The sequence below is a fragment of the Lissotriton helveticus genome, chromosome 6 (genome assembly GCF_964261635.1).
Source record: "Lissotriton helveticus chromosome 6, aLisHel1.1, whole genome shotgun sequence".
Lineage (NCBI taxonomy): Eukaryota > Metazoa > Chordata > Amphibia > Caudata > Salamandridae > Lissotriton > Lissotriton helveticus.
In genome coordinates, this window is record NC_136067.1 from 896,143,562 (window position 1) to 896,167,825 (window position 24,264).

Genomic DNA, 24,264 nt, shown 5'->3' on the forward strand with positions numbered 1-24,264 from the left:
ATTGGCCTGGTGACCCTAGGGAAGATCAGGCCTCCTAAGACTTTTCCGATACTCTCCGCTGTTTTAACTTTACTTCCCACATTCATGCCCCAACTCATGTTCATGGCCATATTCTCGACCAAATATGGTCGGATGATCGAACAATATTACCCCACTGTCATTCTCCCCTGTCCTTGGTCAGATCACTCTATTATTTCCTTCGCCATAGACCTCTCAGTCGTTAATAGGCCCCCTCTGCCCAAGAACATCCTAGCACGAAATTGGAACCGAGTGGACTTTAACACCCTCCACTCCTCCCTAGCAATTTCTCTTCCCAAGTTATCCGACCTTCCCCTCGATTCTCAATTTGATGCGCTTAATTCCTGGCTGTCCTCTTCCTGTGACCTGGTCGCTCCCCTTAGGGTGGTTAAGGCTTGTCGCCTCCGCGAAGCCAATAAATGGTTTTCTAGTGACCTTAAAGCACTCAAACTGGCCCTTCGCCAGTCAGAGCGCCAGTGGAGGCCCACTTATTGCCCCCTCCTGAGGGACCGATACAGGTCCCTTCTCAAAAACTATAAGAGAGCTATTCTCTCAGCCAAACTGGAATACTTCTCGGGTAAAATTCTGTCGCCAGCTGACAAATCTAAGGAGATTTTCTCCATTGTCCACAATCTGGCCGCATCCAACAGAATTAATCCCAATCCCATCCCCTCCCAATCTCTCTGTCTTTCCCTGAACGACTTCTTTCTCGAGAAGATTACTAATATTAAATGGAACATCCCCCCACCATCTCCTGTTCTTCCCGCTGACCCCCTTCCCCCCCTGCTTTCCTCCCTTGACCATTTCCCTCTCATTTCGCAGGAATCCTTTCTTGCCCTTCTTGGGAAGGTCAAGTCAGGCTCCCCTGCTGACTGTGGTCCGGCTCGTATCTTACGACAGCTGTTTTCTGGCTGCCCTGACCCCCGTTTATCCCTCCTCAATGCATCTTTCCCAAGGTAAAGTTCCCTCACTGTTTAAATCAGCTGCAGTCATTCCCATTCTGAAAAAAACTGGTTCTGACCCCACCCTTCCCGCTAACTTCAGACCCATTTCCTTGCTTCCCTACCTAAGCAAGATTCTGGAGAGCCACATCACTTCGTGCCTGTCGACCTACATAGAGGAAAATTATCTCTTAGCCTCCCACCAAGCTGGCTTTTGCCCAGCCCACTCGACCGAATCTGTGGTCATTTCCGTCCTTGATGAGTTGAAGAGCAAGGCGGATTCCAATTCTCCCCAAGCGCTGGTGCTACTCGATCTTTCCGCTGCCTTTGACACGGTCGACCATTCTATCATTCTCAACCGTGTCAGGGCAGCGGGCATCCAGGGCACTGCCTTCTCCTGGCTTTCCTCATTCCTCCAAGGCAGAACGCAGGCCGTTCATCTTTCCGGTTTCTCTGCTCCCTCCCGGTCTGTGCCTTGCGGGGTCCCCAGAGGCTTGTCCCTGTCCCCTCTTCTTTTTAATCTTTATATCTATCCCCTCATTATTTCTCTACTCAACATGGAGGTCTCTGTGTATAATTAAGCAGATGACCTCCAGCTTGTTTTTGACCTCGTCCCAGCCCCTGATTCTCTTCTCAAATTCCAATCTGTCCTTATTTTTATTTCTGACTGGATGAATCCAAACTCCCTTAAGCTCAACCCGGACAAAATGGAGTTGGTCCTGACTGGTGGTGCCAACAGTCCCTGGACGTCTGCCTTTTGGCCTTCCACCTTCGGCCCCCCTCCAGCTCCTTCAGGGACAGTTAGAACTCTGGGCATCAAAATCAGTCAGGACCTCTCCATGCGTCCCCAGGTTAGCTCTGTTGTCTCATCCTGCTTTCTTTCCCTTAGGATCATTCGCAAGATCTCCCGTTTCTTCTCTACTGATGCCCTTAAAATAATTGTCATGGCCATGATTCTCTCACGGTTGGACTATGGGAATAGCCTTTGCGTGGGCATCCCTGCCTCCGAGCTCCGGCGCCTTCAGACCATCTAGAACCAGGCCGCCCGCCTTATCCATCGGCTTCCCAAGTCCCACCATACCACCCCTCTCCTCAGATCCTTTCACTGGCTTCCCATCCTACAGAGATCTCTCTTCAAGATGGGATGCCTAGCCTTCAAGGCCCGGGACCGCACTGCCCCCGCTTTCATCAACTCCTTGATCACTAACTATTATCCTCGCCGTAACCTTCGCTCTTCCAGTCAGGCCCTCCTCTGCATACCCCGCTTCCGCAAATCCAGAATCGGCGGCACCAGATTTTCCACTCTTGCCCCCCGCTTCTGGAACAGTCTTCCTCCCACCATTAGGTCCATTACTAACTATCTGCAATTCCGTAAGGCGCTCAAAACTTATCTGTACGCCCAAACCTTTAACAACCTCTAATTTCCTGGCCGCCTCTATCATCAGACACTATCATCTTTCCAGCGCCAGGAAACCGCTTGTTCACAGAGCGCTTTACAAATACTTTCAGCTTCAGCTTCATAGTAAAAATGTATTCTACTCAATGCAGTGAAACACTTTTTCTGCATCAAGCGAAAGGGCCAAGGCATCTTCTAAAAGATGTTTAGCAGACCACACGCTATGAGCCAGTGTGTGGAGATGATTCCGAGAAGACCGCCCAGTACAAAACCCACTTGAGTGAAATGTAATAAAGAAGGCAGTACTTTGCGGAGTCGAGATGCCAAGATGCTGGCCAGGATTTTAATATCACAAGTCAATAAAGAAAAGGGATGATAGCTACCGCATAAAAGAGGGTCTTTGCCAGATTTAGGTAGCACGGCTATAACTGCCTTATTAGAAAGAGGACCCAATGATGATTCTTTATCAGCCTCAAGAAATGCAGCATGCAATGTATCTGTCATATTATGACCTGCCCATCTATAAAAATCAGCAGGGAAGCCATTCTCCCCAGGAGGTTTATGATAAGGCAGAGCATCAAAAGCTTTGGAAATCTCATCTCTTGTGAATACACCACCAAGGAGAGCTCTACCATCATCAGAAAGACGCAGAAGATTCACATTCTCTAAAAAAGAGGACATCTTATCTAGGTCTATTTGGTTACCTGGGGTATATAAGGATTGATAAAAGGAGGCAAATTAATTAACTATCTCTTGGGGCCTTGTAAGTTTGTCACCTTGAGTCGATCGGATAGCTGGAATAGCCATTGCAGCTTCTCTTTGACGTAATTATGCAGCTAACAACGGCCCGGCCTTTCCCCCTTGCTCGTAATGCCTCCCCTTCATTCTTTGTAAAGCATATTCAGCTTTACATGTAAAGAGACTATTAAGATAAATGCGTGCTTGCTCCAATAGCTTGTGTTTATGCAAGGTAGGATCCGATGTATATAAACGAGAATAAAGTTGAATGTTTTGTTCTAGTTCTGCTTGCTTTGCAATATTATTCTTATTGGCGAGTGCTGCATCGTGCATTAACTGCCCCCTGATAGTAGCCTTGTCCGCCGCCCAAACAGTCCTGCTGGAAGTGACAGACCCCTGGTTGATAGAGAGATAATCTTGGAGATGGGATTGTAATTGGAGATTACCCTTGGGCTTCCTGTGTCTTTGAATGTTCATACGCCATGGTTTACACCCTGGTCGAGATAGACCTAAATCTAAAGATAAAAGGACAGGAGAGTGATCAGATAAGGCCGCTTCTAGGATATGAGACTCCATGACCAAGTGGACCTCTTTATGTGATATCAGAAAGTAGTCTAAGCTGGGAAAATGTGCCATGTGATGGTGAAAAGAACGTATACTCTTTATCTTGTGGATGACTGAGACGCCAATGATCAACCAAACCATTATCTGAGAGTATGTCATTTAATACAGCTCTATCTGCTGCATTGGCCTTATCAAACACACCAGTTTTGCCTAGAATAGGATCTTGTATCAAATTCCAATCCCCACCAATGAGGTATTGCGAAATATCAATCTCTGTGAGAAGACGATTCAGTTCAAGGAAAAAAGACATTGTAGTGCCAATCTGAGCATACATTGGTCCAAGACAAATGTAAGGATTCCCAATACGTAATTTGGCAAATACATATCGACCATCAGGATCCGGCCAGGTCTTGGAAATCGTGACTGGAAGTGATCTGCGAATAAGAATTGCAATTTCACATTTGCAGACAGGGTTAGCATCTGTAGGGTCATGTTTGTGAATGCTACTGTGAATGACCTTCCCCAACCAATCTCTGCATAGTTTGTCAGATTCAATCGCATCAAGGTGTGTTTCCTGTAGTAAAGCTATGTCTACATGTTTGGGTGAGGCCATGGACATTCGACGTAATGGTAGATAAAGGAAAGGATGAGTATTAGCCATGATGGGATACAATTAAAAGGAATTGTGAGTCAATGTATTAGTCAAAGTGGGGAAAATTTAAAATAAAAAATAAAAAGTAGGAATAAAATGAGAGGGAATAGGGCAGGGTGGAAAGGGAGAGTACTCTGGCTGATAAGTAATAGAAAAGTGTAAGAAAATAAGAGTTTTATAGGTTAAGAAAGTATAGTATAAGCAGAGAAACAATATAATAAAATATTGTATAGAACAATCGAAGATGATATAGGAAAATGTAAAAGACGGTTCCTATTGAGTGAGTTATGGAGGAAAAGTTTTCCCAGTAATCAGTATAAAAATGTTTTAAAATCTACTAGTCGATAAAAAGAGAAAGAATGTATTGTGTAGAAAAATAGAAAAATACGTTCAAGGTATAATAAACTGGTATATAGGGTACTACAAAATTAAAACTTTAACTGCGGGTCTGGGTTCACAAGAACACCGCTCCAGGCAGGGCCCCCATCAGGAGTCTTAAGCAAAGGCCAGGACCAGATATGGAAAGTATTAGGATTTAGGGAATCCAATTATACGTACTGATGATCTATGAAGGGAAGGGCCAAGCATTATGAAGCATGTAATCAGGCATGTCTGGGAAATATAATAAAGAGATCTAGAGAATATTCTAAATGGTCATATGTGTCAATTATATGAACCAGCAAGAATATTTCATTCTAGATGTATCATAAAGGATCAAATAAATAATAAATTGTATTCATAACTATATACATTTTTTAGCATGCATATTTGTAAAGAAGCATATAAGTGAAATAAATACATTTATTTTATTTATTTATTTTTTAATTTTATAAAGCCCATAGCTGCCTCAGTGGCTAGGCGTCCCAGCGCTACCCCAACAAATGACACTGGACCACTCAACCCAAGAGAGCGGCCTACGCAGGGAAAAGCCAGGTCTTTATGGCCTTTCGAAATGCTAGATTGTTCTGAAAGCTTCTGATAGACATAGGAAGAGAATTCCACAATTGCGCCGCCTGGACCTTAAACAAGCGGCCACCCGTTCTGGCTCTTTGGAAGCAAAGAATGCAGACTGAGCCAGAGTTGGCCGAGCGCAAAGGACGATTTGGCACATATCGGACCAGAAGATCTGCTAGGATCGGTGGACCTTTATGTGTCTAGATTTTATGGGTTACGCACAGTGTCTTAAAGTGGACTCTTTTAGCTATCGGCAGCCAATGGAGTTGAGGCAGGAGGTTTGTAAATGAGCAAGATTTGGGCAATGCAAATAGAGCACGGGCTACCGCATTTTGGATTCTTTGGAGATGAAAAATTCAGGATTTGTTGGCACCTAAATAGAGCAAGTTCCCATAATCCAGTCTCAATAGAATTGTAGCTTGAAGAATAGTTTGACGCACCTTAGGGGATAAGTAACCGAAGAGCGGTTTCAGCCCTCTCAAGAGACCGAAACCTGAACCCGCTAAGGCTTTTGACTGTACGTCAAATGAGAGCTCGCTATCGTTCTAGAATCCCAGGTTCTTTACTGCCTTCTTCTAGTGCGGGTTTTAATTTGTCAGGCCACCACTTTTCTGACCAGAGGGCCCCGTCAAATGATAGTTAATCTAGCGAGTGAATAAATATGAGAAAATGAACCGAAAAGGAGATATTATCCAATAAATCCTAGCAATAATGAATAATAAAGTAATTAAAGCAATAAACATACATCCTAAGTGAAAAGGTTAATATATAGGTATATAACATAATCTCCAGAGTATCAATAGATTCAAGAAAATGCGTTCCCACATAACTGTTGAAATATCATGCACGAGAGATTATAAATCTAAGCAGTAAATATTACCTTTAAAATACATCTTTATAATAAATATTAGAATATATAAATTCAGACCTTAAAGTGAGTAAAAGAAATATATAAACACCCTATGTTAAACATTGGCAACAGTAATAAAAAAAAGATTTAAAAAAAACAAATAGAGAAAGAAAATATACAACATCCATCTGATGTATGTTAGGGAATAGTGATTCTGCAAAATACGAACATGGAAGTCATAAACTAGAGTAGATAACAATTATAAGATAAATACAACACTAAGAACCATACACCATCTAAAACTAAGATAGAAAAGTAGATTATAATCAGGTTTGTAATTGGAGTTAATTCAAATATATCCACTGGAATAACACTTGATATGATGTAATGAAATGATAGAAGCCCTATGAAATACAATAATGAATACTATATAGAAAATATTCTTTATTAGAATTAGAAACATCTTAAGCGAGGTTTAGATCATATGGTACACACAAATAAGTAGTAGGAACCAATAACAATAATGAGTAAATAGGTATGGAAGTAATACTGAAAATACTCATCTGAAGTGTGGAAACTATTTATCAATAAAAGAGATGTGTCACCAAAAACTACTCTGCATCTGAATCGGAGTGTAAAGGAGAGTGAGATTTGTCTCTACGTTGATCTTGAGTGAAGTTAGACACTGTCTGCAAAGCTGAGGTTTTATCTACCAGGCTTTGATTCAATCTCTCAAGCTCTCTGCCACATTAGCAAGCTTCCCCTGTGATTCGACCTATGCCATCTAAGAAGTGATGAGTAGGCTGGGAACTTTGAGAAGTATGAGGTGTAGACGTATGTTGAATGTCCATATCTTGCAGTTTCATGTCATCCAAGAAGTGCTGTAGTTCTTCTGAATTGTAAAAGTCTCTTGATTCACCATTTTTGGTAACACGAAAACGGGCTGGATCAAACAAGCCGTATTTGATGTCCATTTTTCGTAACAGAGGCCTCATAGATAAAAATGCTTTCCGTCGCTCATTAGTTTCTCTAGAAAAGTCAGCAGCCATTCGAATTTCATGCCCCTCATAACTGTAGAACCCTTGTGTACGTGCCACAGTCAGTAGTTGTTGAACCTGATCATGTCTCAAAAAGCAAGCAATGAGGGGTCTTGGACGGGAATTAAGATCTTTACGCGGAGGATCAATACGGTGCGCACATTGAATTTCAAGCACTGGGTGAAATTGAATACCAACCAATTTTGGAATAACTGCACACAAAAATGCTCTATTGTTCTTGCTTTCAATTTTCTATGGAAAGCCAAAAAAAAGAATGTTATCTCTCCTGCTACGGTCTTCCAAATCAACCCGTTTGCTTCGGAGAAATAATAATTCTTCTTCATTGTATTGTGTCGAATTTATTTTCAAGAGCTGTCAAGCGTAGGCCCAACTTTTCTGTTTTAGTATGAAATTGCGCAATATCTGCTCTTATTGATTTGGTCTCCAATGCAAGGGAAGACATTTTAATGTCCATTTCCGTTAAGCGACTACTAATGGTTGAAATTTCCTGAAAAAGACGGTCCATAGTTTCTCCTAAGATTGCATTGGAAGTAGTGCGAGGCTGATTGGATGAAGACGAGGCAGAACTCTTCGCAGACATAGTATTTGGTTGCTTTAGTGCGACAGCAAAAGGTAACTTGGTAGACTTGTTCTCGTTCTTGTTATTAGGCATCACCTCCAGTATTTGAAGTAATATAGAACAATAGTGATTCAGACTTTCCCATAGGAATGAAGCGAATTTTAGTTACTTAAAGTTTTTTTTTTTGACAGAACATGAAGCATATAGATTTTAGACTTTGTTGCTTTTAAAGAAACCAGTAGTTATCTTAGCCAGCTGTGAGACATCACGATTAAATTAAGAGGCGGTGAAGGTGTATTGCCAGGGACATTTAAAAATAAACTCTCACAGCAGTTGCTGACAGAGATAATTGCTGTGCACCTTGAGAGTGGAAAGGTCGCCTACCTCATTAATCTTTGCACTTCAATGCCACCAGCTCCGTCAGATAAGCGGGAGCAAAGACAGCGAGAGGTTCGAGGCTTCAAATGCGTCATGAGGCCCGACCGGTGCTCTTTCCCACAGACATTCCGCAGCTTAGAAAGGGTTCAAGAAGAGGTCACTGCAGGATATAAACATATCCCGGGCATGCCCACGAATTCAACCTGTTCAGGAATCAAAAATTAGCTAGCATTCGCGCCAAGAATTTTCAATTCTATTAAGGACACGGAGGCGAGGATTATGCTTCTCTTTCTTATATTTGCCACTCACAGCAGCCAATGAAAAACGTTTTGTATGCAATAAAAACTACATTTCCCATGATGCTTGTACATACATCACATCCTGTATAGCCCCATAAGAGCTGCTGCATCCTGTGTCTCCTCCTCTTTCTTTGCTCGAACATATACAGTCCACACATTAATAAATCCAGTCCATTTTACGGAATAAGAGTCACAATAAACATCCTTCAACATGGAGAACAAACATTAATAAATCCAGTCCTTTTCACGGATATGAATCTCAAGAAACATCCTTCAACATGGCGAACCATCGTCAACTGGACGAATCACGTCTTTTAAGCCAGAAGAACACCTGCTCCTTCTTCTTTACTCGAAGCTGAAAGGAATGAGACAGGAAAAACCCGTAACTTCTGCTGATACAGAATATCAAGTAAATTCGGGTGGGTAATTATTACCAATACTGTAATAAACCGGGTGGGATAATCCTCGCCTCCGTGTCCTTAATAGAATTGAAAATTCTTGGCGCGAATGCTAGCTAATTTTTGATTCTATTACAGGACCGGAGGCTTCGGATTATGCTAGTTTAACGCTTAGTAACACAACTACAGTCTGAAATCTCCCACCGGTACATAATACAGGTTAAATAGAGTCTGAGAAACTCCATCAGAAAAGTTAAAACTTGCACAACAATGAGAATTATCCAAACAAGAATGATAAGTATTGTACTTGAGCAAACTGCGTATCACCAGTGTTCCAACACCCATTCCGGCCAAAGGCCCTCAACCATCGGCTGTAATAGCCTCGTACTCACATAGAAAATGATAACAATCATCAACAATCATGAACATATAGTCGAAAAATCATATCAGATTGCAATTCCGAGAACCATCGTCGTAAGCCATGAGGCATCGGAAGAAACACCCATAAAGTGCAAAGTCGTGTGACAAGGCCCTGACCACATGTATGTCAGACCTCGCCGACAGGGCAAGTAATAGTACATACTATACCTGTAAAACGCGGGCTTGCCTCGCCATAGGAACCCCCGAAGGTGGAATACTTCGTAACACAGCCTGACAATAATAAACGTCCCGTTTGTAAACGCAGGCCACCAAAAGAATTGGAAAGAAACCCGACTCAAGGTCAGCAACCTGCCCTGAACCGAGAAGAGCCGCAGGAAAACGGCTAAATGGACGTTATAAGGAGAACGTTACTGAAGTCCCCGTACACATTTGGAAAGCAATCCACCAGAAGAAATCAGTCCTCACAAAGCCGCCAATGGCGGGCATATCCACAAGCTATCCTCTATCACCGAAACGTCTGCAGGGAATGAAAGGTCCAGAAATACGAAAAGAACGCGTTCGAGAACCAAGAAGGTAACGTAGATACCGTAAACTTGATCGCAATAAAGCAAAGTCGGAATACATACACCTAGGGAAAACTGTTCGTACCACATTGCCATGTGTCAACCCGGACCGGCCTACTAAATGGCAACTATGAATCTGCGGGCCGTAGCTCTCTGGTGAACCATAAGGCATCTGCCTTGATTTACATGAGTGTCACTACATTAGAAAAAGGAGAAAATTGCAAGAAAAGGCGGGAGAACGAGCCGTCCTCCGCCGACCCAGGGGCATTGGGATTCCAAAATGGAGTCCTCCTTGCACGAAAGATGCGACCAGTCGTCAGAATACCAGGAAACCAGATGGAGCCAACCTTTACTGCCATGTCGGCTAAGGAGTTATACCACAACAATCTGAATATGAAAATCGTCGGCAAGACGACCTGAGTCCTGAAATTATTCCACTATGAAGATGACTTATATGCCCATATCCGCTGATCGTACTCGCAGTTGAGACATTGTGCATGCTGAACAGCAAGCCACCAGAGGCGTGCACGACAAAGAGCCCGAATAACTGGAAGGGTCGGAAAAACTGACAGCATGACGGTGCCCAACACACCACTACCGAGGCATCCACCCAAAGGGAAACTCTCGTACTAATACCATCGGAAATGCATCCTCGCATTGTAAAGTGGGGATAAAGCCACTGAGCCGCATAGGAGTAAGATAAACTCGGAACCTAAATTAAAGGCCCAAATGCATGAAGGTTATAACCGAGCAATCCCAACACATCCATCCGCCGACGTCTGGAACTGGGAGGCCAAGGCCTGCCAGGATAGATCAACCATACTTCTAAGTAACCAATGAACCTGAGAGCACAACACGGCACTCGGACGGTAAGAGGGAACTGAGGAGGGATAGCCTATCCCTCGCATCAACCCTTAGTACCACTATCGGAACAACTGCCCTTGCCGGGAAGGAGAGAACCAGACTCTCTCCTGAACGCTATATGCCAGGAACTGCGGAAACACTATGGAAAAGAATAAAGACAATAACTAACAACGTAAAAATAATAAGTAAATAGACAAAAACGAACGCATGCGCTACTTGGGCTCTTGAAGGTATTGTGGTAGCAGACCAAAATGGGCGTCAATCAAGCCCTGTCACCCTGAGGTAGGTAACGTCAAACATGAGGCCCTGTTGACCACACAAGAACGGGAAGAACCTGGGTGTCAACATAATCCGTTCAGGAGGCTCTCGCGCTCCTATCAGTAGTTGTCATCCTCCAATATAGAAATATATATATATACATACATATATTCCAACATCATCCTCAAGCGACATCTATGTTCTATATATATGAAGTGCAAGGCACAGTGCAATGGAGGGGTCGAGGGGGAGCCAACCCTGTGCACACTAAAACAGAGAAATGAATAATGCATCGGCTCCTCAGCAAAGCTGTAGTCATTATACCAGCCCAGAGGGCGTCGGGAGTCTTTGTAAAATACAAGGAGCGTGTGCGCACTCCGAGGGCCAGCCTATTGTTAAAGCCTGGAGGCTACCAGGAATCTGCCCAGGTAAGCAGGAGGCACTGGGACCTCAAACCAAACAAACAAGGGACGCCTGCGACGTGCGTAGGCCAAAGTGCCCAAAGTAAGCCCAAATTGTGCCCAAATGGGTTACGCACACCGGAGCGTTACGACTCCATAACCGCACTCGGCTACTAGGGAAAGCCTTTGGCGGAGACAGCGCGTGACCGCGCAATAATTCAAACAACCCCATGGAAGTGACCGGAAACTTACGCAACGTGGAAAAGAGCACCGTTGGAATGTAATCCAGGAGCAACAAATCAAGACACAAACACATTCACCTAATACATCATGGCGCACTCTAGCGCCGAATTCCAGCTCCAGGAGGAGTGTTTGATTCAGTTTGCGGCAGTCTAGGCCCCTCATCCAGGAGCAACAAATCAAGACACAAACACATTCACCTAATACATCATGGCGCACTCTAGCGCCGAATTCCAGCTCCAGGAGGAGTGTTTGATTCAGTTTGCGGCAGTCTAGGCCCCTCATGAGGATTAATCTCGCCGGCATAAGCAGAGCGACCTCACCACTCCCGCAGGAGCCATTGAAAGTTGCATCAGCGCTACCAAAAAACTGCCAAGTGCATATTGCCGTCCAGTATAAACAGCGAAACATATCCCAGGAGAATAGTAAACTGGAAACGTGAGAAAACACAAATTATAACATTATAGAAAAAACGGACATGACTCGGGGCACCCGGGATCGAACCCTGTACCATGGAAATCAAAGGCAGCAGACCTTGCCCCGAGGCCACGTGTAGTCCGATCCACACGAAGCTGATCAAACCTGAAGACCTCGGCAGGGAAGCGCGGCATGCGCTGATCAGCGGGAGCACAGAGCGCCTTTCAAAAAGGGGGGGGGGGGGCCCCCGCGTAGAGGAAACATCACCGGACCCACAGTCCTAGGACGTGGCAAGGAGGCGACGCGCGCTTGCCTTTATCGAGGCGAGCCCTGACGCTCTGCGGAGATGTAGCGGTAAAGTGCCAGACTCCGCTGCAGGAGGAGGCGCCACATCCGGCGCCGCACACAGCCCCTGCAAGAACGCGGCAATGCCCGCAGGCCATGTAACAAATAAAAGCGTCCTTGAGTACGCTGCTCCCAGCGGGAGCCGCTCCGCCCTCCAAGGCGGTAAAAACAACCCATGGCGCCCGCGAGCGCTAACGCAAGAAAAACATGAAATGCAGCGTAAATCACCAACACAGACCCCTAGGACCCTTTGCAATTTGAGGACATCGATACTGTGGTATATCCAGAGCGCCGCCAGCAAGCAGTCTTGAACTTAGGGAGGGCCGTTCGTTAAGCACCATGACTGCACGTAACACGTGCGTTTCCAGCTCCCACAAACCACAATCACGCCACAAGCATGAAACATAGCGCGATATAAGCGCAAAGCATTGCAACATCAAGCGAACTAAACGCAAGGCCTGTAATACAGTGCGCAATGAGCGCAAACTACTGGCATTAACCTCAAATAAATCCGTTAGTCAACCAAGACATTAATCATATCATAAAGTAGAGAGCACTTAACTGGCTGCGTGAGCAGCAAAGAAAGAGGAGGAGACACAGGATGCAGCAGCTCTTATGGGGCTATACAGGATGTGATGTATGTACAAGCATCATGGGAAATGTAGTTTTTATTGCATACAAAACGTTTTTCATTGGCTGCTGTGAGTGGCAAATATAAGAAAGAGAAGCATAATCCGAAGCCTCCGGTCCTGTAATAGAATTCTGTAGTGACTGTTCTGGAGAAGCTGTAAATAATGCTGTCTCCATATGGGTGCCGTCCCCAGTGCGGAGCTCCTCAATTAGGCGGCCCTCTTCATACGTGGCCAGACCACCCGGGTGATGTCTTTTGGTTGCTATTAGTGCATATACAGTGCAACACTCGCCGAAATAATCTGTTGCTACAAGCCTGCTGGGCTAGTGGTTACCAAAGACGACATAAATGTTTTGTGCTCTATTGTTATTGATATTAGAGATTGAAGATCAACTTTTTGCCAAAGGTGCAAGAAATTGCCAATGGCTTGCAGTTACTGGGAAAGATATTTCCAGCGGTGTGCAGTTAGGTAGGAAAAATACCAGCACCTTATTCACCTACAATAGATATCTTCCGCTGTCTTGTGACGCCAGAGTAGACGATGAGGTTGGGTGTGTAAACTTAGATTTCTTTTAAAAACAAAGTGAGTCCTCACGTTATGGACATTTAGATGGAGTCTGGACAAGAAATTCAGCAAAGTATGTTCCTCCTTAACAGGTCATGCAAGCTCAACCTGATAATTTGTATTTCTGTTGAATTCTTGTGATTACTCTACCTAACACTTTTCAGGCACAGCAATATTTCAGTAATATAGGTATTAATGCGATGATATATACCATTACCCGTAGTCCACTCTCAACAGTCCAAGCAATTGATTATATGAAGCCTTAACCAGTGATGAAAGTTCGAAAATCATATTTTTACTTTTTACATGGACTTTATATGGGAAAACTCATTTTGTTTTTTTTGGTCAATGGGAAGTAAGAATGAGAAATTTACCAGGGCACCCAACGTGATAGCCCTACAATGCTAACTCCTAGCTCGTCATTCAGGTACTACCTACACAGGCATTGGTTGGGTCTGGTTCAGCCAACTCATACCCATTTTCTGTGCCTCAAACCAACTAAGGATGGCCCAGAGGAATTGAACCACTGGTTGCTTGGACCAAGTCCAGTGAAAGACTATCTAGGCATTGTGACCTAATGGGTCTTCAAGGGGGTTCTGCTTCACTTTAGAGTCCCTCCAAATGGAGCTCTTTCTTCTTGCCAATCTTTTATGCCATAGCTTGGCATGGCCAAACCCACAAAGGCAATTCCTCAGTCTGTTTTTCTCAATAGGAAATGCGAGGACTAACTCTCTCTGGAAGCTTCAGAAACTGCTTGCATTCTTACATACATTCATAAAATCAAACTGGATCACAGCAATCCCCTTCACACATCCTGGAATCATCTTCCTGCACAAACACTTACCTCATCCATTCTTCCTGAGTAGAGATACATTGTTGAGGCTGCCTTTAGTTACTTATTCATCAGATGATCTTCAGCTTTATCATATCTCTAGCAGCTTGATTGTTTGCTCCTCTCTTGGGCAATACAGCATTGATGTTTGGAACAGGATGAGGGGCATCTGTTTATGGGATTTGGTCACAATCGGAGAGGAGCTTTGGGGAGAACAAGAAGAAGCCACGTCCTGCTGCAAGTCTGTGGACATCCTAGTAAAACAATATTCAAGCTGTATCTAGGACCAGCAATCCACAGACTCTGTTCATGTTTGATAACACATACATACAGGACATTAGGCTGAATTCACAAATGATTCAACTGTTCCCTACCTAGTGAATGATGCACGATGCGCAATGCTATTAGGTGTCATCAGCGATGTACCAAGCCCCACCAAGCAATATGGTGCCAGAGGAGCACAACAATGGCTACAATGCTGCAGAAGACCGCAGAGGAAGTTGGGGTGATCCTACTGCATCCGAGGCCTGCCTGGTATGCATGCTGAAAGAAGCTTTTATCCCTCGTCTGCCATGTTGCTATGTCACCACTGATTCCTGATGTCTGTTGATGACCAGTTCAGCAGAGGTAGTTACTGGTGAGTCCCGATGATGGAGGAGGCTGCAAACATGCAGGGAAGCAGCACTGGGTTGGGGGCCATGAAAGAGCACACCCAAGGCTGGGGACAGATGGCTGGCAATCTCATGGTCTGGCAGAGAGCAGAATATTGCACCTCACCTGGGAGGTCAAAACATCAATGAGCGGTGAACAAGGGAAAAGAGGTAAAGGGTTAAGTGGCAAATACCAGCTTGCACCCAACATCAGGGGCGGTTTCTCCATTAGGGCTCTGGGGCTGCACTCTTCTTAAATTCCTACACATTCATATCTCTAAACAAATCAATGTATTTAGGTCTGGGCTTTATGTCCCAGGCTGCCTGCTTCACCTCGCTCTGAAGCAGTGCACAGAAGCCAGACATAGGGTTTATCTTTCATTGCCATTGTAGACTGTGGTGGACTCCGCTGTAGCCAACACAGTTTTAGGCGTCGGAGTCTTCGCCCTTGTGTGAGGCCAGACATCAAACATTCAAAGGCATAGATCCCACATCCTTTCCCATTCATCACACGGTAGTACAGGATGCAAGCACATGGATTGAATTACAAATAATGTATGTTTTAAATGTTAAGGCAATGCATACCAGTGATTTAGTTCCTCTTTTATTTCATATGCTTTACCTAATCTTGCATTCCCCAGGAGTGTTAGCTATTTCACCATGTGTGTTTCTGTATTTTTTTGTACATCCTATTACTCTTCTGTAGAGCATACTTTGAGGAGTGCCAAGTGTTTATGAGGGGCTTTTGTTGAGAGCTCTGGCACTGAGACTGAAGATAGCAAAGCAAAGTGCCTGTCAGTGGGTTTGCCTTTCCATGGAGCACACAGGACAATAGCCATGTATGCTAGCTGCCATTAACATTCTGTGCAAATGTGTGTTAATGGGATGCATAGATATCAATCTATTTACAAGGCAAAACAAAAAGAAAATAAAGTTCTTAAATGGGAATGACTGAGGTGTATGTTTGGGGGTGAAGTAATGGAGATGCAAGGAGGTGCATTCGGGAGAGAGTGAATAGAGGGTGGTGAAGAGGAAAGAGATGAGGTTGATGATGTGCAGATGGATGAGATGTGCAGAGAATAAGGGCGCACACATGTTACATAAAAAGCACATAACTAAAGCCTCAAAAATATTTAAATACCAGCCAGGTGGCACACTATGGGAATCACAGACTTTCATTTTACATGTTCACTTTTAGTGAGCCCCCACTTTGTTAATCCCACTTAACCGCATGCGTGCGGGCGGAATTCCGCCCGTACGCTGGGTTTTGCGAAACCGCACTTTACGTGACGAGCTGGGCTCGTCATGAGCGTGCGAGGAGGCTACGCCATGACGAGCCCAGCTCGTCATGAGCGTCGAAGGGGTTAAAGATCTCTCTGCACATATTTCTATTAGACAAATTGCAGCCAGCAGCTGTGGGTGCGTCAAGATGCCTGTTTAGAGCATTTTATTCCAAAGTTGAGAAGACTCTGGGCAAGCACACACTTTTAAATTCCTGAAGTTGTGCTCCACACAATGTGGACATTACTGTAACTGCTGAACATAATGCAGTAAGGTATGAGGCAGGTTTTAATGGGTTTAATATTTCAAGACTCTATGTTCCCATTGCTTTATAAACCTTGTTTCCTTGCTAAATTCATTTGCTCTAAAATGGGAGGAGGACACCCCCACCCAAACCCAAATGTGTCTATTAAGTTACTTCGCTTCCATCCCTACATAAAAGTTAGAACTAACTTTTACTCCTCGCCACTTTCAAATGTCAATACACAAATGAGAAAACGGTGAGGGTACAGAATTGGGCACCGACAAAAACCAAATTCATACAATTAGTGCTCGTCAATATATTTTCCAGATGATGTCAGCTCAATACCTCAAATGGATCCACCGAAACGATCCAGTAAAGTCCAAACTTGAATTCAAAAGAGATTGAGGGAGCGACCACGTTCAAGTGAAATTACAAGGTTCACAAATGTGAATTCCAACAAATGTTCTTTATTCAGTCTTTGTTCAACAGAGATGATAATGTTCAATCAATGATACATCTTCATTCAATCACGAATCAATACATAGTCAGTACAGCCGACGCGTTTCTTACAAAGGTGGACATCATCAGGGCTGTAATTATCAAGAAAATAACATGAAAAAGAATTAATAACTGGTACTTTTAGTACATAATCCTACAAATATTAACTCAACAAAAAAGTTGTCATCAATTTTACATTTTCAGGACACCTGCCTATTTGACAATATACACAGAATCAAAGAATATCAATATTAAAAACATTTCTGTTATATTAACAAAACGTTATATACACACTCCCATCAACTCAATAACTAAAAGGATTTGACAATTAAAAGAGAAAGTGAGAGGCCTACCTCCTGTGAAAATGTACAAAAGATCTTGATTCTGAATTCCACAATTATGTTTCCCACTGTAGTAATATCCTAATGACAAAATAAATAGCATTGGAATACAGCTCTAATCTTTGAGTTTTAATACATGAATATCCAAATTCACATAAATTCCTAATGTAGCAGTCCGTATTTAGACATCACTAAAAAGTAAAGTACACACCTATAATCTTCAAAATAATTCATATATGAATGGTACTTTTCTAAAAAACTGCATGTATACCCCAACCAAGTATTCCCTGATTGGTCATTACAAAAATACCAAGGAAACATAAAGCACCAGAACCCAAATTTACTGAGAAACCTTATTATTGAAATGTTTATTCAGAAATGAGTTTCTTACCTTAAGTAAATTTATCTACTGGCCCAATCTTAGCCTGAAATTCCCCTTCTTTATCTTTCCCAGATAATAATGCTTAGTCTTTGTAGTCACTGTGAAATTAAGGGGAGGCATTTAAAAAAAGGGCTGATCAGTTAGTTGAAGAAAGCCTAACACTAAACTTATGAATACTAAGAGTTATTCTACTAGAGGATCAACAACTGGGTATTATTGGAAGAGAAGGCTGAGCAGTTATCAAAATGGATATGCAAGACATCTATCCGTTTTTGTAAATACCAGCTCCAAAACCCTACTAAAACATATTAATACTGCACCTCACCTTATATCAAAGTATTCCACAAGTGCCGTCCCTAAACAGAGATAAACACAAAATATAAAAAAATAGTATTTAGAAGGTCATGTCTTGACTCTAGACTCTTAAACATTCAACTTTTAGACCCCCCCATCTAATTCTACTAAGAGACCCTCGCCTCTACACCCTCCATTTTACCTGGTAACAATATCAGTAGTTCCGTAACATGGGGAGTCTCGGCAGGCAACGTCTGGCGTCTTCCATCAACAGCGTGCAAATGCTCCATTTCACCCGTAACCATTTAAACCAAATGTTAGCCAATCAAAGCAGCCCTCCTGTCTTTTTTCTTAAACGGAATTCCCGCCAGCCTGAGTCTCCTACCCGGTCCGCCCTGCATACTCTGTTTAAGGCTCACAAGATAGTTCTCACTTGCGTCCGTTACTCATAATGAGGGAAATGGATGCGATGCATATCTACATATCCGGTTGCATGGATCTCTACTGTTTTATTTCCGTTTCCGGAATAGTCCTAACCAATCAGAATGAGTCTCAATATCCTTTCCGGTTTACCATTCTAAATCACTGAGAATTACTGATCTACGGAGTGAATGCCAACAAGCCATATTAACAAAACTAATTCAATCCATCGTAAACGCATATCCGGTTACGTGGATATTAACTGTTTATTTCAGTTTACATGATGTTATCAGCCAATTAAAATACGTTAAATAATCCTGAAGGATTTCAGTGTTTCCACTGTTTATTTCCGTTTCCGGACCAGTCCTACCCAATCAAAATGAAGTCTCAATATCCTTTCCGGTTAACCATTCTAAATCGCTAAGAATTACTAATCTATGGAGTTGATGCCTACAAGCCATATTAACAACAAATAATTATATCCATCGTAAACGCATATCCGGTTACGTGGATCTTGACTGTTTATTTCCGTTTCCATAATGTTATCTGCCAATCAAAATACATTGAATTATCCAATAGGATTTCCATGTTTACTCAATACCTCTGCCCCAAATTATATAAAATACTACAGTACAACCCATACTCTGTCCAATCATAACGACGATTACGAAAAAAACACCCGTGTACCATCCTGCATTATATATCTGTTTCACAACAGAGGGCTATGAATGGACAAATATACTAATCCTTTATAACGGGCATATTACCTTACATGATTCTTAATAATTCTTGAATAAATGTCCATATTTAATAAATAGTAGCTCAACTCCTAGTACCAATCATTATTATGATATATATATCACTCCATAGCATTTAAAAAAATATCCATACTTGAATCTACCTTCCCTTCCAAAAATAACTCCAATATACAAACACGTCAGACAATAATAAAACTGCAATTGCTACAAGAAAAAGTGTTGTATCACTACGAACACTTATGCAGAGGGTCAAACACATAATTATAAGAAGTAATGAAATTCATTTTCCGTATTTTTCCGTATTTAGCCCCAGTTTAACCAATCTACAGCGCGCTATCCATCTTGCCTCCATTTGTCTCAACCGAAGGATCATATCCCCTCCCCTTTTCCCACGGTGAAACCTTTTCTATGCCATGGAAGCTAATCCTAGTCTTAAGGGGATGGCAAACCCTGATATGCTGATAAATAGGTGACTTCTCATCCTTGTTATGAATTGATCTTAAGTGTTCCTGAATCCTGACTTTGAGTTTCCTCTTAGTGCTACCAATGTACACCATATTGCAATCACACTTAATAACATAGACAACACTCTCACTGTTGCAATTGATGAAATCCTTGATGGTATAAACCTGATCAGTATTATAACAAAATTTCTTCAATTTGTTACATCCATAGTCACAAACATTACATGAGCCACACACATAGAAGCCAGATGGACGTTTCGATAACCAATCTGGATCTTTGTCTCTCATTGGTTCCAAATAATTTCTGCCAATCAATTCCTTAATAGTGGGACATCTTTTAAAAATGACCTCAGGACGATCCCCAATCACATTAGATAATGCTGGAACTCCCTTCAAAATATCCCAGTGTTTACTAAGTGCCTTGAATAAAGCACCCTTTTGTGCACAATACTTAGTAACAAAGGCTACCTGTCCTCTAGTGGTATCAATTCTTTTCTTAGGGATCAAAGTAGATTTCCTGTCTCGTTTATAGATTCTTTCTTTAGCTTTAATGAGGTCAGATTGCGGATATCCTCTTTCAGTAAGTCTGTCTAGTAATGAATTGAGTTCTCTGTGGAAATCCCCTCCCTGCTACAATTTCGACGGATCCTAACCATCTCACCATAGGGGATACCTCTAGTAACAGATTTCGCATGATGACTATCAAATCTTAAAATGGAATTCGTGGCAGTGGGTTTTCTATACAAAGTACTCTTGATTTTGTCACCTTCAATGAATAATTCAACATCAAGAAACATGATACGGGAGTAACTGTATTCTAATGTTAACATTACATTGAACTTGTTATCATTTAGGTGACGCATGTCACCAGCCACCACTGCCCAGCAGCTAAGTTGGATGCATGAGGTGCTTTTGAGCTTAATATTATAAGAACACAATCACATAAACAATATAAAAGCAAGAACCAAATAACGTTAAAGAAAACAGAAACAGCTTAAACGGAACAAAAGAGCACAAGTGAAGGTGACAAAGTGTTACAAATAGGCAATAGAATTAAGCTTAAGCCAGGCAAAAGCCTTATGGAGGCAACAAGCAGATGAAAAGTGGTTACTATTTTAACTTAGTACAGATAGGACTCAATTTTTCTGTTTGTGCCGCAGCACAGTTTAAAGGAGGTGCAATGGGTGCCAATATGAAAAGCCTTATGGAGGCAACAAGCAGCTGAAAGCAGTTACTATATTAACTTATTACTGATATGGGTGCATTTTTATGCTTGTGCTGCAGCACACCTTAAAGCAGGTGCGCCAGTTCCAAACATGGAAAGTGCTTCCTATTAGGAAGAATGCGCTGCCATCAGGACATATGCGAACTCGCACTGGCCCCAGGGCACTGCATTCAAGAGAAATATGGAACAGCTATTTAAAAGCTGCTCCATGTTTCCCTATGCAGTGGGCACCTGCCTGCACTTTCAAAAGGGATTAGACATCCCCTTGCATGTGGGTGCAGTGAGTGACTGCATCCGCCTACAAGGGGATGTCTAGGGGCCCTTTGGACCCCCTTTCAGCCCTTGAGGGGGCTGTCCTGGGGGGGGCAGACTGACAGTGCACCCTCTTTTTGTGGTGCAGTTTCAGTGCACCTCCTAAGGGCGGGAATACGATGCAGGCACAGAGGCAAATTGATTTTCTCATTTGCATGGAACCACATCCTAATGCAAATGAGAGAACGCCCACTTTTGATAGAGCTGGTGCTGCTTGTGCGCCAGCACTATCTGTATTACAGAAGGGGCTGCACAAGCATCAATGGCCCCTTCTTTAACCGCATGCGCGCTAGCGGTTTTCCCGCTGCGCGCTGCGAATAAAAAAAAACCCGCGTTACGTGACAAGGTCAGCTCGTCATCCGCGTAGCGCAGGTTACACCCATGACGAGCTGACCTTGTCATGAGCGCTGAAGGGGTTAAAACCAAAAGGCCCAGGGGGCACCCAAAGAGGACCCAAATGCCTGCTGCGCTGTTGGGGCACTTCGGTAATACGGCCCCAGGACTACAACTAGGCCCTCTCAACCATGAAAGCCACAAAGGCGGAGCAATTAGAAAAAAAATGAAACTCCCGGTAATGGTAGTAGGCCCAGGTATTCGTAAAAGGGCAAGGACTGCAAGCATAAACAAACAGTCATGTCAAGTCTCCTTTCCCGAATTCGCTCACCAATTTATTTTCAACCTTGGAAAACAGAAAAGCAAATAAAAAGAAAATTCTCTGATAAAATGTAAAGCCACTCGTTCTGGTGCAACCAGGACTCGGCAAACCCTGGCTTAAAACAATGTGGATGTGACGAATGGCAAGGCACCGACCAGCTTTGTAGAAAATGACAGTCAAACAGAATGCTGACAAAGCTTGGAAGGGTTTCCCGCTTCACAGGATAATAAATTGCAGAACCCCGAGGAGGATATTCGGCGACTTTTATTTCACGCTGAAAATCACCGCTAAGGCTCCCGAATTTCAGGGGCATATTATCAAGGGGGTTTATCTCCACTTTTTTGGCTTTAAAAGCCATGAAAGGGGAGATAAAATTATCTCCCTATTACCAAGCTGTCGCTAACACCAGTTAGTGACAGCTAATAGGAGATAGCGACCATCTTGGGCCCCGCTTTGCATGTCAGTGATATTTATCACTAATGACATGCAAAGTGGGCGTGCCAAGATGTTAGCGACTGGAAACAGTCGCTAACATCGCTATCTCCTATTACCAACTTTTGGAGATATTCGTGCTAAGCGCGAATATCTCCAAAAGCTAACACCTGCCCTGAGCAGTTCTTAGCCATGTTATGCAATGGGAGGTGGATAACATGGCTAAGAGCATTTGCTCGATAATGCATGAATATCGCTGACTTTTCAGCGATATTCATGCATTGCGGCCGTTTTTTATCGCATTTGCGATAAACCTTGCTAATAGCAAGGTTTATCTGCGATAAAAATCGCCGATTTGCGGCGATAATTTTTGTCTCTAAACAAGTTAGAGACAAAAATTATCGCTAGTTGTTGGTAATATGCCCCTTAGTTCATTAAACCTGACATACAAATTCCATTTTGGGAAACTTTAGGACATTATTCTGCAACAATAGACTCTCGCAGGGCACAAGTCAGGGATACACGTGGGTAGATGGCATCCAACCACTATTTTCTCATAGTGTACGCCATCCACCATGCCAAGAAGTTGGGCGTGCAATAATTTTAAGGTATCAAAATAGTGAAATTGTAATATTCACTCTAATCCACTCATTTCCACAACGTTTTCCCATGTTTTTATTCAGCCTCACTTTTTGTTTCTATGATTTGGGTGTGCTGAGTTGAGGTAGCATTTTTAGTTTATAAATAGAAGAAATGGCAGAGTAATGTTATCCTTCCCAAGATCTGTAATAATAAGCGGGGGCAATAGAGGGCATACTTACAAAATAAAAAATAATATACATGATCAGGAATGCAATATAACTTGATAATAGTGACATATATTCTTTGTTCACTTTTCAAACCTCCCCTTTTGATTGTGTGTCTGATGCTTAGCATTGCTTAAACTTTGCTTTGTTTTTCTAATACCAAAACGTTTTTTCCCAACAGTGGTCGGAGGCTCCTGGTTTGACCATGTTAAAGGCTGGCATACTCACAAGGGTGACTTTAATATACTTTTTCTCCAATATGAAGATATGATGAAGGTTAGTTATCAGAACCTCTTGAGAATTAATTCAGGAAATATTTCTCGGTGTCAAAAAATGATTTGTGCTAAAGTTCATTGTCAGTAGCGGCTCCTGGAGGGAGTGCTATAGGACAGTGAAGTGGGGCAGGGGAGGGGCAGGGTGGGGGGTAGTAAACTCAGGCATACGGCTGAATGGAGGTAAGTACATAAATAAATAAAACTAATTACATTGTGCACGCTGCAGCGCCAAATGGCGATGTACCGTGCACAATGTAATTTGTTTTATCTATTTATTTATGTACTTCCCTCTGATGCGCCGTATGCTGGAGTTTCCTACCCCCCACCCTGCCCCTCCCTGCCCCGCCTCACCGCCCGCAGCACTCCCTCCAGGAGCCACTACTGTTCATTGTGCAGAGTGTTGCTATTTAGTGTGATTTGGTCAATATTGTGGGCCTAATGCTCAAAGATCTGCTTGTAACTACATATTGCTATCTCTTGAAGTACTTCTGGATTACTCTTAAATCCCAAGAAAAAAACAGGTGACCCAGTCTCATTATCGTAATTTTAGGAGTAAGCCAGTAGTACAACAAATGCCAAATTCTGCCTATGGCTTACAAATGTTACTGCATGCGACATGTTACACAATAAAACACAGGAGAAGGAATATGCATAGCAGGAAGTCCTGGGAGCATGGCAAGAGGACATGTGCACACACTGGGCCTCATTTACAAGCCCATTGGGCAGCCGGTGTGTCACTTTTTTAGACACACCGGCAGCAAAATATGCCTGTCCATATTTAAAAGGCCACGTACAGTCATTGACTTTTCAGGGCCTTGTAAAGATGGCTCCCTTTCACGCATTACTCTGCATGAAAGGGGTGTTCTATGGGTGTTGCTGTGGATGGTCCCACACAACATTCATGAAACCTGATACTTTCACAGAT

The 24,264-nt window shown here is 42.9% G+C and overlaps 2 protein-coding genes across 12 annotated transcripts in view; one reads left to right on the plus strand and one right to left on the minus strand.

Annotated features, from left to right (window-relative positions):
* The window catches only part of LOC144763176 (amine sulfotransferase-like), a 540,275-nt gene that overhangs the window by 401,383 nt on the left and 114,628 nt on the right, over positions 1-24,264 (plus strand). Inside the window, exon 5 of the mRNA XM_078648522.1 lies at positions 23,246-23,340. Within this exon, the coding sequence (XP_078504648.1) occupies positions 23,246-23,340 (95 nt within the window). The remainder of the gene's footprint in view (positions 1-23,245; positions 23,341-24,264) is intronic.
* The window catches only part of LOC144763179 (uncharacterized), a 500,850-nt gene continuing 493,528 nt past the window's right edge, over positions 16,943-24,264 (minus strand). For 5 of the 11 annotated variants that reach the window (XR_013596177.1, XR_013596175.1, XR_013596173.1 and 2 more), the window contains 4 exons: positions 18,024-18,054; positions 17,708-17,796; positions 17,329-17,397; positions 17,006-17,067 (listed from right to left, as the gene is read on the minus strand). Coding sequence is in view for 3 of the 11 variants with exons in the window: in XM_078648526.1 (XP_078504652.1) it covers positions 17,012-17,067; positions 17,329-17,397 (125 nt within the window). In the remaining 8 variants the exon portion in view is untranslated. Of the gene's footprint in view, positions 17,068-17,328; positions 17,398-17,707; positions 17,797-18,023; positions 18,055-24,264 lie in introns of all 11 variants that reach the window. The other 6 variants (XM_078648526.1, XM_078648525.1, XR_013596176.1 and 3 more) reach the window with 4 other exon arrangements.